This window comes from Triticum urartu, chromosome 7A (genome assembly GCF_056163025.1).
Source record: "Triticum urartu cultivar PI428250 chromosome 7A, HENAU_Tu73, whole genome shotgun sequence".
In the NCBI taxonomy this organism is placed as follows: domain Eukaryota; kingdom Viridiplantae; phylum Streptophyta; class Magnoliopsida; order Poales; family Poaceae; genus Triticum; species Triticum urartu.
In genome coordinates this window covers 32621958-32636526 of record NC_141879.1, presented here as the reverse complement: position 1 = coordinate 32636526, position 14569 = coordinate 32621958, and the positions used below count along the sequence as shown (strand labels likewise).

Below are 14569 nucleotides of genomic sequence, written 5' to 3'. Positions count from 1 at the left end.
AAACGGTATTGCAATGATAGGAAACAAGGCCTAGGGTTCATACTTTCACTAGTGCAAGTTCTCTCAACAATAATAACATAGATAGATCATATAACGAGCCCTCAACATGCAACAAAGAGTCACTCCGAAGCCACCAATAGCGGAGAACAAACGTAGAGATTATGGTAGGGTACGAAACCACCTCAAAGTTATTCTTTCAAATCAATCCATTGGGCTATTCCTATAAGTGTCACAAACAACCCTGGAGTTTTTACTAGAATAACACCTTAAGATACAAATCAACCAAAACCCTAATGTCACCTAGATACTCCATTGTCACCTCAAGTATCCGTGGGCATGATTATACAATATGCATCACATAATCTCGGATTTATCCAACCAACATAAAAGTACTTCAAATAGTGCCCCAAAGTTTCTACCGGAGAATCAAGAACGTGTGCCAACCCCTATGCATAGGTTCATGGGCGGAACCCGCAAGTTGGTCACCAAAATATACATCAAGTGGCACGTGATATCTCATTGTCACCACAGATAAGCACGGCAAGACATACATCAAGTGTTCATAAAAGACTCAATCCGATAAGATAACTTCAAAGGGGAAACTCAATTCATCACAAGAGAGTAGAGGGGGAGAAGAAATATAAGATCCAACTACAATAGCAAAGCTCGGGATACATCAAGATCGTGCCATAGAGGAACACGAGAGAGAGAGATCAAACACATAGCTACTGGTACATACCCTCAGCCCCGAGGGAAAACTACTCCCTCTTCGTCATGGAGAGCGCCGGGATGATGAAGATGGCCACCGGTGATGGATCCCCCCTCCGGCAGGGTACCGGAAAGGGGTCCCGATTGGTTTTTGGTGGTTCTGGAGGCTTGCGGCGGCGGAACTCCCGATCTATCTTCTGTTCTGGAAGTTTTAGGGTACGTAGGTATATATGGGTGGAGGGAGAACGTCGGTGGAGCTACGGGGGCCCCATGAGGCAGGGGGGCGCGCCCAGGGGGAAGGCGCGCCCCCCACCCTCGTGAGCACCTCCCGTATCTTATCTTCTGACGTGGGGTCCAAGTCCATCAGGTGGGTTTCCTTCCAAAAATAACTTCTCCAGTTGATTTCGTTCCGTTTTGTCTCCGTCTGATATTCCTTTTCCTCGAAACACTGAAATAGGCATAAAACAGCAAATCTGGGCTGGGCCTCCGATTAATAGGTTAGTCCCAAAAGTAATATAAAAGTGATTAATAAAGCCCAATATTGTCTAAAACAGTAGATAAAGTAGCATGGAGTAATCAAAAATTATAGATACGTTGGAGACGTATCACATGCACACCAGGAACAGATGAACAACCAAGCGAGGAAGCATTCGTGTACATGCATGCGTATAGATGGTGACCAAACGCCAAGATCAGTGGCGTTTCGTCTTTGCCATGTCAGCGCCAACCGGACGAGTGTGGGTCAGGGCCAAACGTCAGGCACCGTGGCGTCTCCTATGCAACCCAGATGCCATGAATGTTGGTGTGACAAAAAAAGGCCAGATTCGAAATATTTCAGAAACAGGGTCAATTCGTGCTTAAGTTTACCGTATAGGTTAGAACAGAAATTTTGTCCGCCAGGGGGCTCCCCCACCGGCGCGCCAAGAGTGAGTGGTCCACAGCGGTGAAACCATCGGGCAGCGCCAGCGATACATGTACGGCGAGCTTCATTCTTTTCCTCCCATCCGTCCCATCCACCCTGCACTCAATTCATTGTCTCATACACGGATCATCGTACCGGAGCACCGACGGCATCTACTCCCGTCATGTTTTTTTTTTCTAAAATACGCATGAGTGTATCATAGAAGAAAGGGGTGAATAGATCCTCCACGAGGTTTAGAACTACATTTACAAGGCCCTCACTCCTCATGTTCACGTTGACCTGCAAACAGGCCCTTCCATTATTTTTTATTTCTTTTGCTCGGATATGCTCCATGGGTGATTCACCACCTTGTTGATGCCCTTTGCACTTCGACCCAGTGAGCCGAATCGCGTGCCAGCTCGAGCTATGTGTGTGCATGCATACGAATTTGTTTGTACACACATGATCTTTGCTCTGTGTTGGGAAACTAGATGTGCTTAAACGATTCAAGCGAGATTCGTGTGGTGGAATGTGTAAATGGGGCCCGGAAGTGTGATTTTTGGTTTTCATTTTTTGTTTGTCTACAGTACTTTGTTTCTCCACCATCTTCGGTATTTTTATCTCCATTTTGCAGGCTAGATAAACAAAATAAGGTAAAAGTTATTAGGATTCAATGTGTACATTACAGTCCAGTGATTGTTCAGTCTACCATTTTTTCAGTTCATGGATGGATGTGGTACACATGTGCTGTAAAACGAAGTGGCATACTAATGCATCAATGTTTAAACAAGGTTAGTCATTCAATGTTTAATTTTTCAAAAAAAAACATTGTTTTCCTTTTTATTTCGATTCTATAATGATCGTTTATAAGAGCATCTTCAACAGGCGCCGAATGCGCCGCGCGCAAAAAACAGCTTTAGCGCGCGCCCATCGCCTGGTTTTGCGCGGCGCGCAGCGCTGGCTCCAGCAGCCACGCTAAAATGCAGCGCGCGCTCTCATTCTACAAAACTAGATGTATACATCGGAAGCATAGATAAACTAGATAGATTGCATAGATTTTTTAAAACGATACAAAGGTATTTTACATCGGAAGCATAGATTGCATAGATAAAAACGTCAAATGATAAAAACTAGATAGATTGCATAGATAAACTACTCTAAGTCGTTATCATCATCACCATTATCATCCTCGGCGGTGTCGTCCGAGGTATTGAGCCATATGTCCAACCAACGATCATCGTCTGCCGTGAAGAACGACCTCCCACCTGCTGCAACGAGATCGGACTGCGCATTCGCCAATGCCTTCCGCCGACGCCTGTCCAACCGCTCCTCGCAGCGCCTTCGCGTGTCCTCGCGGCGCCTTGCCCAGTAGACTTGCTCGTAGGCGACGTCCTCCGGGTGGCGCCGGCGCCACTCCGCCATGACCCGCTCGTCCTCCTGGGCGACGAGGAGGCGGCGCTGCCGCTCAGCGTGCTTCGCACGGTCTTGTGTCGTGTTCAAACGAGGCGGCAGGGCGACGTCCAGCGCCTGCTGAAGCGTGTACACGTCTTGGAAATTCATCTGCCCGTGTGGCCGGCCTAGGCGCCACGCCGCCGCGTCGTGCGCGCGAGCGGCCTCGTGCACCGTCCCGTAGGTGCCGAGGCCGAGCCGGAGATCGCCGGAGCGTATTTCGGAGTAGTACCCGCTGTTGGGGCGCAGGCGGACGCCGCGGTAGCCCGACGCTCCTCGGCGGCGCGGCAGCATGGTGGCGCGTCGGTGGCGGGGCGCTGGAGCGGTGGAGGCACGCGTGGCAGAGAGGAAGAGGAAGAGGAGTCGTGGAATAGGCGCGTGGCGAGCACCGTATTTTATAGGCGCGCCGGAAGCGGTGCGCCAAAAATAGCGCGCGAGCTGGGGCCTTTTCGCGCGCGCGCAAACGGTTCCCGCGCGCGCCAGTTTCCCGCCACCGCTGGAGCGCGGCAAAACGTCCTGCACGCGCTAAAAGCTGGGTTTACCGCGCACGCGCGTTTTTTGGCGCGGCCGTTGGAGTTGCTCTAAGGTATAGTTTTTTTATCGTGTTTTTTCTACAAGGGCTGAATGTTCACTCATTGGTATGAATGACATTTAGAATGTAAGTTCTCAGTCAATGTTTGTTCAGTTTTTCCCCGTTATTCCATTTGTCCATCATTTTGATTTTGTATACGATTGTTTATTTGCTTAATTGGTTTTGAGTTAATTTTTTATTCTTTGATTTTTTTTCATGTGTTTGCCTTTAGTTTCCCTTCCTTTGTTTTTAGAATGCCCCTTTCTTCGTTGGATATTCAGTTGCTCAGTTTTTTCTTCATATAGTTTTCAGTTTCTCCACATGTCATACTTTATTACTTTAGTCTTCATTTTCTTTCCTCATTCCCACTTGTGCAATTACTTTTTAGTTTCTTGGGATTCATCCTTCATTCATCTGTCACTATTTTTCACCTTTTGTTTCCCTTGTTCATTGTTATTTTGTTGTATGTTGTCAAAGGGTCCTAGTTGTTCCTTAGTTAGTATGCCAGTACTTATCATCTAGCAGTAACTTATTTTCAGTACTTAACAATAGTCATTTATTCGTAATGGTACTAGAATTGTGTCATGGTCGAAACAATACCATCTCTCCTTTTTTTCATGCTCTTTTATATAAACATTTTTTTAAATGCCTCCTTCTATGATTTTCTTATACTTTTATGCCGGCCACCATGTTTTTAGTTTACCCTTTTTGAGGTTCTATTGTCTATGTGTTCAACATACATATGGCAGATCAGGATTTTGACAGCAGAACAATTTTCATGCATGGAAAAAATAGAGTTTGCCTGAGGTAGCACGCTGATGACCCACAAGTATAGGGGATCTATCGTAGTCCTTTCGATAAGCAAGAGTGTCGAACGTAACGAGGAGCAGAAGGAAATGATAAGCGGTTTCCAGCAAGGTATTCTCTACAAGTACTGAAATAAGTGGTAACAGATAGTTTTGTGATAGGATAATTTATAATGAGCAACAAGTAACAAAAGTAAATAAAGTGCAGCAAGGTGACCCAATCCTTTTTGTAGCAAAGGACAAGCCTGGACAAACTCTTATATAGAGAAAAGCACTCCCGAGGACACATGGGAATATCGTCAAGCTAGTTTTCATCACGCTCATATGATTTGCGTTCGGTACTTTGATAATTTGGTATGTGGGTGGACCGGTGCTTGGGTACTGCCCTTACTTGGACAAGCATCCCACTTATAATTAACCTCTATTGCAAGCATCCGCAACTACAACAAAAGTATTAAGGTAAACCTAACCATAGCATGAAACATATGGATCCAAATCAGCCCCTTACGAAGCAACGCATAAACTAGGGTTTAAGCTTCTGTCACTCTAGCAACCCATCATCTACTTATTACTCCCCAATGCCTTCCTCTAGGCCCAAACATTGGTGAAGTGTCATGTAGTCGACGTTCACATAACACCACTAGAGGAGAGACAACATACATCTCATCAAAATATCGAACGAATACCAAATTCACATGACTACTAATAGCAAGACTTCTCCCATATCCTCAGGAACAAAAGTAACTACTCACAAAGCATAAACATGTTCATAATCAGAGGGGTATTAATATGCATATAGGATCTAAACATATGATCTTCCACCAATTAAACCAACTAGCATCAACTACAATGAGTAATTAACACTACTAGTAACCTACTAGCACCAATCCCGGACTTGGAGACAAGAATTGGATTCAAGAGATGAACTAGGGTTTTGAGAGGAGATGGTGCTGATGAAGATGTTGATGGAGATTGCCCTCTCCCGATGAGAGGAGCGTTGGTGATGACGATGGCGATGATTTCCCCCTCCGGGAGGGAAGTTTCCCCGGCAGAACAGCTCCGCCAGAGCCCTAGATTGGTTTCGCCAAGGTTCCGCCTCGTGGCGGCGGAGTTTCGTCCGAGAAGATGGCTTATGATTTTTTCCCATCGAAAGACTTCATATAGCAGAAGATGGTGACCGGAGGGCCACCAGGGGGGCCACGAGGTAGGGGCGCCCAGGGGGGTAGGGCACGCCCCCCACCCTCGTGGGTAGGGTGTGGCCTCCCTGGTGAAGTTCTTGCTCTCAATGTTTTTTTATATTCGGAAAACGTCTTCCGTGAAGTTTCAGGACTTTTGGAGCTGTGCAGAATAGGTCTCTAATATTTGCTCATTTTCTAGCCCAGAATCCCAATCGCCGGCATTCTCCCTCTTTATGTAAACCTTGTAAAATAAGAGAGAATAGACATAAGTATTGTGACATAATGTGTAATAACAGCCCATATTGCAATAAATATCGATATAAAAGCATGATGCAAAATAGACGTATCACACGCAATCCTCGACCTCATGTTGGTTAGCCCCTATTCATTTTTCTTTTCATGGTTGTTTCTCATTTTCTTTGGCTCGTTTATCAATACAAAATGTTTCGTTTGGTGTTGCGGTGCAGGAGTATGAATACTCAACGGACAATGTACATGTCCCATATTCCTTTTTTACTTGTCTTTCTTTACATGTATTTCTCGTTAATTAACCCCTCATTTATCACTTTCATCAATACTTTTTTTCATGGTAAATTACTATATGTGTTGCCATTTAAATGTTTGATGCCTTTTCCCCTTTGGTTCCCATGTTCTTTTTAGAACGTACCTTTCGATATGTCCGCGTTGCAGAATATCCACAATGTGATCGCTTCATGGATCAACATCCCCATGAGACTTGTTGCATTGATGATGAGCGAAGGACAATATCCCATTCCACTGCAACAACCAAATGGACCATATCTTATTGTTTTTGTGTTCTCTAGATCATTTTTATTGGAGCCGTGCTTGCGGACCACCCTTAGCGGATGTTGTTTGTCAAATTTTATATCTAAACCCACATCTCTAGTTATGTTGTTGGAACATTCAGTTATTTTATGACTTCTGCACTTGTGTACTTCTTTGGAAGTATGTCAATCACATCAATATTATCGGTATGATTCTCCATCTATGTATGGAAGTGGCATCTGATATATTTGTACTTCACCTGGGTGCTTCATGGTGGTCACCACTGACATATAAAGCTTTTGCAATTATGAAGCTCTTTTTGCTTGTGCTGGGGATATCAGATAGTGTATGGGTTTGTTTGGATGGCAGACGAGAGTTTGCATGCCAAACATTTGGCATTGACCGCCAAAGTAGACACACATTTGGATTGTCGCAACCTTTTTCTTTTGATTCCGATATTTTAGTATTTCAATTCACAACTAGTTCACTTTTTCTCCTTTGGGTGATAACCGAATGGCCCCTATGTGTTTTGATGCAACAACTAGATTGATTGCACCCTACAACATCTAGTGGGCAAAACCGTTAGGGGGAGGGAGAATATTTCCCGTCGGAGCCCGCTAGCTGGGACAACAGAAAGGACAACCGATCTTTTCTAGATAAGAGAGTTCGTAGGTCTTTACTTCTTGACATCTTCATGAAATGCGGGAACTCATAAGCAGCAATAACAGAGCCTATCAGATACAAATGCAGATTGCTCATGTGAAATAATCTCCGATAAAGTATTTTTCAACTGGTTAGCATGCACTTTAAAAGTTTTTGAAAGGTTACATTGCACAAACTCATACTGACTCTTTTAGGGTAATATGGAATTTTTTAGGGGTATATGTGGAATTTTTTTAGAATTTTATGAACCTTTTTTGGGGGTATATGGACTTTTTGTTAGAACTAATTTCTTGGTCCACAAAGAAGAAACTGAAAATTAGTTTCTCACTGCCAAAAAGGCCCATCTCAGCCGACATAGCCGCTCAACCCGGCCCGTCCGAAGCCTCCCAAATATGTGTTCAATTCCTATTTCATTTTTGATTTTGAAACTTATTATTATCTGTCTTCCGTTGAGCCACACCGAAACCCCAGCACGAGCACCCGCAATGGACAGGCTTATCTCTTCGCCGCTCCACCTCACCCGCGCGCCCGCCTCCTCCTCCGCCTCCAGGCCCCGCGCCGGCGGCCACCACCACCTCCTCCCCGCCACCGCCGCGCCAAGGTCCTTCGCGCCCCTCCACGGACTCAGGCTGCATCCTCTGGCGCCGCTCCTCCCCAGGCCGCCCCCGTCCCTCCTCGCCGCGGCCTCCGCCTTCTCCCGCGCCGACGCCGTCAATCCCGCGCCACCGGAACCAGATGACGAGGCCGCCGACGCCTCTGCGCAGGCTCCGGCCACCGGAGTCACCCGCTTCTTCCAGAAGGTCAGTGCGCCAGTGCTCTGCTCTGTTTCCTTCATTGCCTGAACCTGAATTCTCGGCCACAAACGAACGATGAGCCAGAGGTGGAACGGATGATAAGGCGGCGAAATTTACGTTCTTGCCGGGAATAATCCACAGGTCGCCTCGGCCGCGGCAGTCGCCTTGGTGGCGGCGCTGGTGGTGGCGGCAGTCGGGCCGTCGTCCATGGTGCCGCCGGCGCTGGCCTCGGCGCTGCACAACCACTCCCACTCGGCGGCCGTCACGGCGGGCCGGAGCATCTTCAAGTCGGAGCTGCTGGGCAGCGCGTGGACGGGGTTCCTGGCCGGCTGCCTGCACACGCTCTCGGGCCCGGACCACCTGGCCGCGCTGGCGCCGCTCTCCATCGGGCGGTCGCCGGTGGAGAGCGCGGCGGTGGGCGCGCTCTGGGGCTGCGGCCACGACGCCGGCCAGGTCATGTTCGGCCTGCTCTTCCTCGGCCTCAAGGACCGGCTCCACATCGAGGTGCTCCGCACCTGGGGCACCCGCGTCGTCGGCCTCACCCTGCTCGTCATCGGCGCCATCGGCATCCGGGAGGCGACGCAGGCGGCGCCCTGCGTGGCCGCCGCGCTGGAGGGCGGCACCAGCGCGCACCAGCACGGCGGCAACAACAGCAACGCGCTGGAGAAGGCGCTGCTGGGCGCCGGCGGCAAGAAGAAGGAGATCAGCTTCGCGACGTTCGCGACGGGGATCGTGCACGGGCTGCAGCCGGACGCGCTCATGATCATCCTGCCGGCGCTGGCCATGCCGTCGCGCGCCGCGGGGGGCGCCTTCCTCGGCATGTTCCTCGTGGGCACCGTGCTGTCCATGGCCAGCTACACCGTGCTCATCGGCACCTGCACCGAGGCGCTCAAGGAGAGGGTGCCCCGGATCACGGAGAAGCTCACCTGGGCGGCCTCCCTCGTCGCCATCTCCATGGGGGTCGCCATCATCGTCAGCGAGTCCTTCGGGGTGAGCTTGTACTGAACTACTACTGATCATCATCATCATCATCCCCTGCGCCTGCAACAACAACAACGACGACGATATTGCCTTGCTTCGAATCGAACGAATGAACCCGCCATGGAAATTTTGCTACGTCACGTCCTTCCTCTTGAGATCGAGCAGCAGCAACTAGGATGTAGTTTACGATTCAAGAAAGGAAATCTTATATTAGAATTTGCTTAGCTGCTGTTGAGACGAGTGGCAATTTGCCGCCATTGTTGTTATGATGATCTGGAATTCTGGATGCACTACCAACTTTACTTGAGCGATTGGCCGGAAGAAATTCAGGAAATGACCCGTTTCCTATTGTGATGATTGCTGGTTGATTGGTGTTTTTGTACCGTGATGAGGTTTATCATGGACCAACCTTAGCACACTGATTCTGAACGTAGACTTAGCTTCAAATTTCGAAGGTTTGTGCTGGCTTAAAATTTGTACTTACTCATTTTTCTTGTCTCTGATACGGAAAGGGAGAAAGGCTTGGTGGAACAAAAAAAATGAGAGTTAAAATCCGTATAGATGACATGATGTATACTCCGTCCATCACATATGCCCGTGCGTTGCAACGGGAGAGCTATTTCTTTGCGAGAAGCAATGGGAGAGATAATTGATTTGTCCACCAAAAACGATCTCCATAGTGGTGTGATAGAGAGGAGTTGTGGTCTTCTCGCGGGTCATGTTTGTCCCATGAGATCTTGATATTGGTGGGGTTAGTTGGCGTGGCGGCAACCATGCAACTCGTGCCTTTTTTTCCTCTGGGTCCGCCTCTGTTTCGGGGTTGTGTCTGCCTCCTCATGTGGTAGCTATGCGGTGACCTTCAAGGCGCGGTTGTTTTGACCACTCTCTCTTACGATTGCCCGGATGGATTACTAATTGTAGCGCATAAATCCCGTTTTATTAGCATATTTAGCGCATAACCAGACATCATTGTCCCTTCTTTACTAGGGTTTATTTTTTTTTGATTATTTTAGCACTAATGTGCCCACAATTTTTTTATTCGAGCCAAACCAACATATTCTTTTTTATTGGCCCAAGAAAAAAATTCTCCCTCGGACGACCCAGTAGGGGAGTGCGTCTAAGGCCCAATATTGCTTTTGCAATGAAGCAATTTTTTTCTTAGGCCAACTGCACGGGGGCTACTATATGAAGCTAGTTGCGTAAAATAGCGCATGGAACCGTTCGTGTATGGGCCAACACATTGGTAGGCTCCAAGACGACCTGTGTTTATAAGGCGCGAAAAAATCCCAAAAATAATGAGTTGAAGGATTGAAATCTTGACCTCAAAGACCCGATTACGTGCTGCTAGCCACTTGAAGACACGAGTCCTACCAACCAATGGCCAACTCAAAGATTTAAGATCATACTCCAATGTCAGATTGGTAAAAAAATTTACTTTAAAAAATACACAAATTGATGAATATTCTTGAAAACATGAATAATTTTGAAAATCCCAAACCATTTCTTTTCATTCTTTACATTTTTTCAGAAATACACAACAAAATTTGAAACGTTTGAAATTCACAATTTTATTTGAAAACATGAACCTTTTATAATAACATGAATATTTTTTGAATTTGTGATTGTTTTTTTAAAAAGGAAACACTGAACACTCAGAACAATTTTAAAAAATAAGTTTCTTTAAACTCAGACATTATTCTGAATTTGCGAATATTTCTCTAAAACATGAATATTTTTCATATTTGGAACATTTTTAAAATGCTACTGTTTGGAAAATCTCAAATAACTTTGGAAAACACAAAGAAAAAAATGGATTTTTTTAAAATCTGAACCAATATTGGAAGGAGAACAAAGATCTAATGTTCTGAACGTTTTGCAAAACATAATATATTTTAGAATTTTGTGCATTTTCTAAAAAATATGATTTTTCTGATATTATGAACTTTAAAAAAATTGAATTTACTAAAAAAGGGAGAAATAAAAATAAACTCGAAAGGAAAAAAGACAAAAGAAACAGGAAAGAAAAGGAGAAAGAAACAAAAAAAGAAAAATAGAAACATAAGACAGAACAGAAAGAAGAAAATGGTTCAAGCCAACTTGGGCGTGCTATGCGAATTTGCGACTATTTTGGAATGAGAACAAAGATTTAATGTCTTGAACATTTTTCAAAATGGAATATATTTCAAAATTCTGAACATTTTTTAAAAATTGAATTTTTCTGATATTATGAACTTTTTCTGAAAAATAATATACGAAAAAGGGAGAAAGAAAAATAAAATTCAAAGGAAAAAAGGCAAAAGAAACAGGAAAGAAAAAGGGATAAAAGAAAAAAGAAAAATAGAAACATAACTCAGAACAAAGAAAAAGAAAACGGGTCAGCCCAGCTTGGTGGCCATGTGCGAATTTGCGGCTATTTGACGCTCACTGCAATAAATAGAGTTTTGCTACCTACGTGGGCACGAAAATAAACGGGTTGGCTTTGCTGGGCCACACTGCTGGCGGCCCATGTACGAAATTCGGGCGTTTTTCCTTTTCTAATAGAGAGCGGACAAAAATTTAGTACCACCTCGAATAGAAAAAAACTATTCGATGGTGAACGGATGAAAAAATTGGAGAAACGCACTTTGCTTTATTAGTAGGTATAGATTTATGGATTTGCTAATTCTCAGCCGACTGACATCCGCGCGAGTTGTATGGTCCATCCATCATTTTTTGTAGACATGATGTGCCACGGGGAACCATCAATCTTGACGTTGAGATCCGTGCGAGTTTAATTTGTTGAGCTCGAGAAACAAACACTGCAGTTTTCTTTACCATATGAATTCATAGCACAATGAATGTTTTCGGAGATTTGTATAAACAAATTTATGTAAATGGGCTGAAATTTAGTTAGTTCTCAATATTGCTAGCAGGGTAGCACCGGACGATTGACAATACTAGAACTTCCCTCTTATGCCAAAGCTAGCATTAACAGTATTATGCCACACATTTTCTGCACAAGTTAAGTCGGCCGAGTTTGTGTGTGTGTGTGTGTGTGTGTGTGTGTGTGTGTGTGTGTGTGTGGAGATGTGTTAGACCAACATACAAGGTGTTGGTATTTCCCTTTAAGGAAAAAAGAAAATTTTAAAAATAAAAAAGTTGCACACAACTTTGCACTGAAATTGCACCTTTTGTAATATGCAAAGAATAGTCATATAATAATGAAATTTTGGCACATATTATTATATAGTATTTGTATGTATATATTTACACAACCAACGTCCCAAATACACCTACAACAGAGATAATAAAAAGCAAGTAATAAAGAAAAGAAAAAAAGAAAAACATGTATAGACAGAAAAAAAGAAAAAAGAAAGAAGAAGGTTGTGTCGGAATGCGCTTCGGCCTGTTAAAGAATTGATTGACCGAAGTATGTGGTCGGTAGAAAAATGGGAGTACTTACAACTCATCTAGATGAGACGTAATTTGGTCTCATTCACCTGGAAAACAAGATCGGATACAACCCACGTCAGCACACACGCATCTTATAGCATCACATTCAGTGGCTATAAAAGGAGTATATGAGTTCTAGCAAAACTGTAGAAAAATAGCCCAAAACAACATACAGACCAGCAGCCCAGAAAAAGAAAGTTATATGGATCGTAAAGTAGACTTCAATGGCCAGAAAATCGACTAACCCAAAATTGAACTTCATGCAACTTATATATGGATAAAGTGCATGATATAATACTCAACTCTTTTTTCTTCATTTAATTCTATATCACTTTATCAAAATTGCCTACTCCGCAAATTGGAACCAAGCCTCATCTATGTTGCTGTGTATTCACGCAAATTGGAACCAAGCCTCCGCGCGCATTAAATCCTGGTCGGTAACGTCAGCGTCGACGCGGTTCGTACGATCAAGCCTGACCGGGAATGTTGTACTGACTAGTAGTAATCAATACTGAGTCAACTTTGGCATGCTGTATATGGCGTTGCTAGCTTTGAATCATAGTAGAGGCCAAGATCTGTTTGGGTCAACAGAAATATTTTTCTGAATGTTAAATATAGCTAGTGCGATGGACATCTGTGCGCTCCTGATTACTAGTCCAAGTCGGTAAAGCAGACAATTCTCTTTCCGTCCCATAATATAAGAGCGTTTTTGACATTACACAAGTGTAAAAAATGCTTTTATATTATGAGACAGAGGAGTAGAAAGTAGAATTAACCCACCAAACATTTTGCCTTGCAGAGTAAGTTCCAACGGAAGAGTCTCTGCTATGTACGCTCGTGTATATATGCCTCCTACAACTGAGGAACCAAAACACAAGCCATCTACTACGTGCAAAGCTGAGACCACCTTGAGCAGCTCATAGACACCACACCAGCAGCAGCAGCAGCAATGGCGGCCGGAGCAGGAGGAGACGACCTGAAGCTGTTGGGCATGTGGGCGAGCCCGGCCGTGCTGCGAGTGCGCCTCGCTCTCAGCATCAAGGGCATCAGCAGCTACGAGTACCAAGAGGAGGACTTCGACAACAAGAGCGAGCTGCTCCTCCGCTCTAACCCCGTCCACAAGATGGTGCCGGTGCTGATCCACGCCGGCAAGCCCGTCTGCGAGTCGACGGTCATCATGCAGTACCTCGACGAGGCTTTCGCCGGCGACGGCCGCCCCGCCCTCCTCCCGGCCGGCCCCTACGAGCGCGCCGTCGCCCGCTTCTGGGCAGCCTTCGTCGACGACACGGTATCATGTTCATCCTCCATTTCATTTGGTCCGTCGTGTTTACCTTGTGGCATTGAGCTCTTGTAGACAATTGTCTCACTTCCCTTCTGTGCAAGCGCAGCTGCTGAAGGCCATGTACCAGGCGTCATGGAGCAAGACGGAGGAGGAGAAAGCGGAGGGGAAGAAAAAGGTGGCCGCCGCCCTGAAGACCCTGGACGGAGCCCTGTGGGAAGTCGCCGGAGGGAAGCCCTTCTTTGGAGGCGACGCCCCCGGGTACGTGGACACGGTGCTCGGCGGCCTCCTCGCGTGGGCGCGCTCCGTGGACGTGATCAATGGCGTCAAGACCATCGACCCCGTGGAGATGCCGCTCCTGGCCGCGTGGGCGGACCGCTTCGGCGCGCTGGAGGCGGTGGAGGCGGCCATGCCGGACGTGAACAGGCTGGTGGAGTTCTCCTTGTCCTTGACAACGTAGGCTCATATGCTGGGGACGAGGCCGCCTGCCACAGCAAGCTATTTTGTTTCAAAAGATTGCCGCTATGCTTTTCTCGTTGAAACTGTATTCTCTCTTTCGTGTTCCCCCGATAGCGTTCACTATTTAGTTTTGTTGTTGTTGAATGTTGAGTGAGCCACAAAGCTTTATTAATCATGGAAAATAATATCTAGGGTTTTTATCATTTATGCCACTAGTTGCGTCCCACTACTCAGTTTTGCCATTAGAAATTATAACTACTCAAAAATGCCATCGATTCATGAGATGCTTGCTCAAAAATGCCATTAGATATCTCAAAAATGTCACCGTTCCTTTAGATGTTTACTCAAAAATGCCATTAGACATTGTTATTTTCACGTCAAATCCGCTGACCATGTTATATGACAAAAATAAGCCTAGACCCACATGTCTATTCTATCCATCTCACAATGATAAGTGTGGCCCCACTTATCAAGAGTAACCAAGCGGATAATTTTACAGGAAAATAAGAACGTTGTTGGGAACAAATGGGCCCCACACTTTATTGTAGCGAGATAGAGGGAG

The 14569-nt window shown here is 45.7% G+C and overlaps 3 protein-coding genes across 3 annotated transcripts; 2 read left to right on the top strand and 1 right to left on the bottom strand.

Moving 5' to 3' along the window:
- Positions 1 to 2761: 2761 nt before the first annotated feature.
- On the bottom strand, positions 2762 to 3352 carry LOC147957336 (ethylene-responsive transcription factor 1-like). The gene has a single exon (XM_087531650.1). It carries the CDS (start codon positions 3350 to 3352, stop codon positions 2762 to 2764), a length of 591 nt encoding a protein of 196 aa, XP_087387776.1.
- A 4102-nt stretch (positions 3353 to 7454) lies between these two features.
- LOC147957335 (chloroplast protein FOR GROWTH AND FERTILITY 2-like) lies at positions 7455 to 9191 on the top strand. The gene is made up of 2 exons (XM_087536303.1): positions 7455 to 7862; positions 7998 to 9191. The coding sequence occupies exons 1-2, from the start codon at positions 7455 to 7457 to the stop codon at positions 8859 to 8861; spliced, it is 1272 nt and encodes a 423-aa protein (XP_087392429.1). The 3' UTR covers positions 8862 to 9191.
- A 3869-nt stretch (positions 9192 to 13060) lies between these two features.
- LOC147957334 (putative glutathione S-transferase GSTU6) lies at positions 13061 to 14219 on the top strand. Its single transcript, XM_087535240.1, has 2 exons — positions 13061 to 13557; positions 13658 to 14219. Exons 1-2 carry the CDS (start codon positions 13219 to 13221, stop codon positions 14006 to 14008), a joined length of 690 nt encoding a protein of 229 aa, XP_087391366.1. The 5' UTR covers positions 13061 to 13218; the 3' UTR covers positions 14009 to 14219.
- The last annotated feature ends 350 nt before the right edge of the window (positions 14220 to 14569 follow it).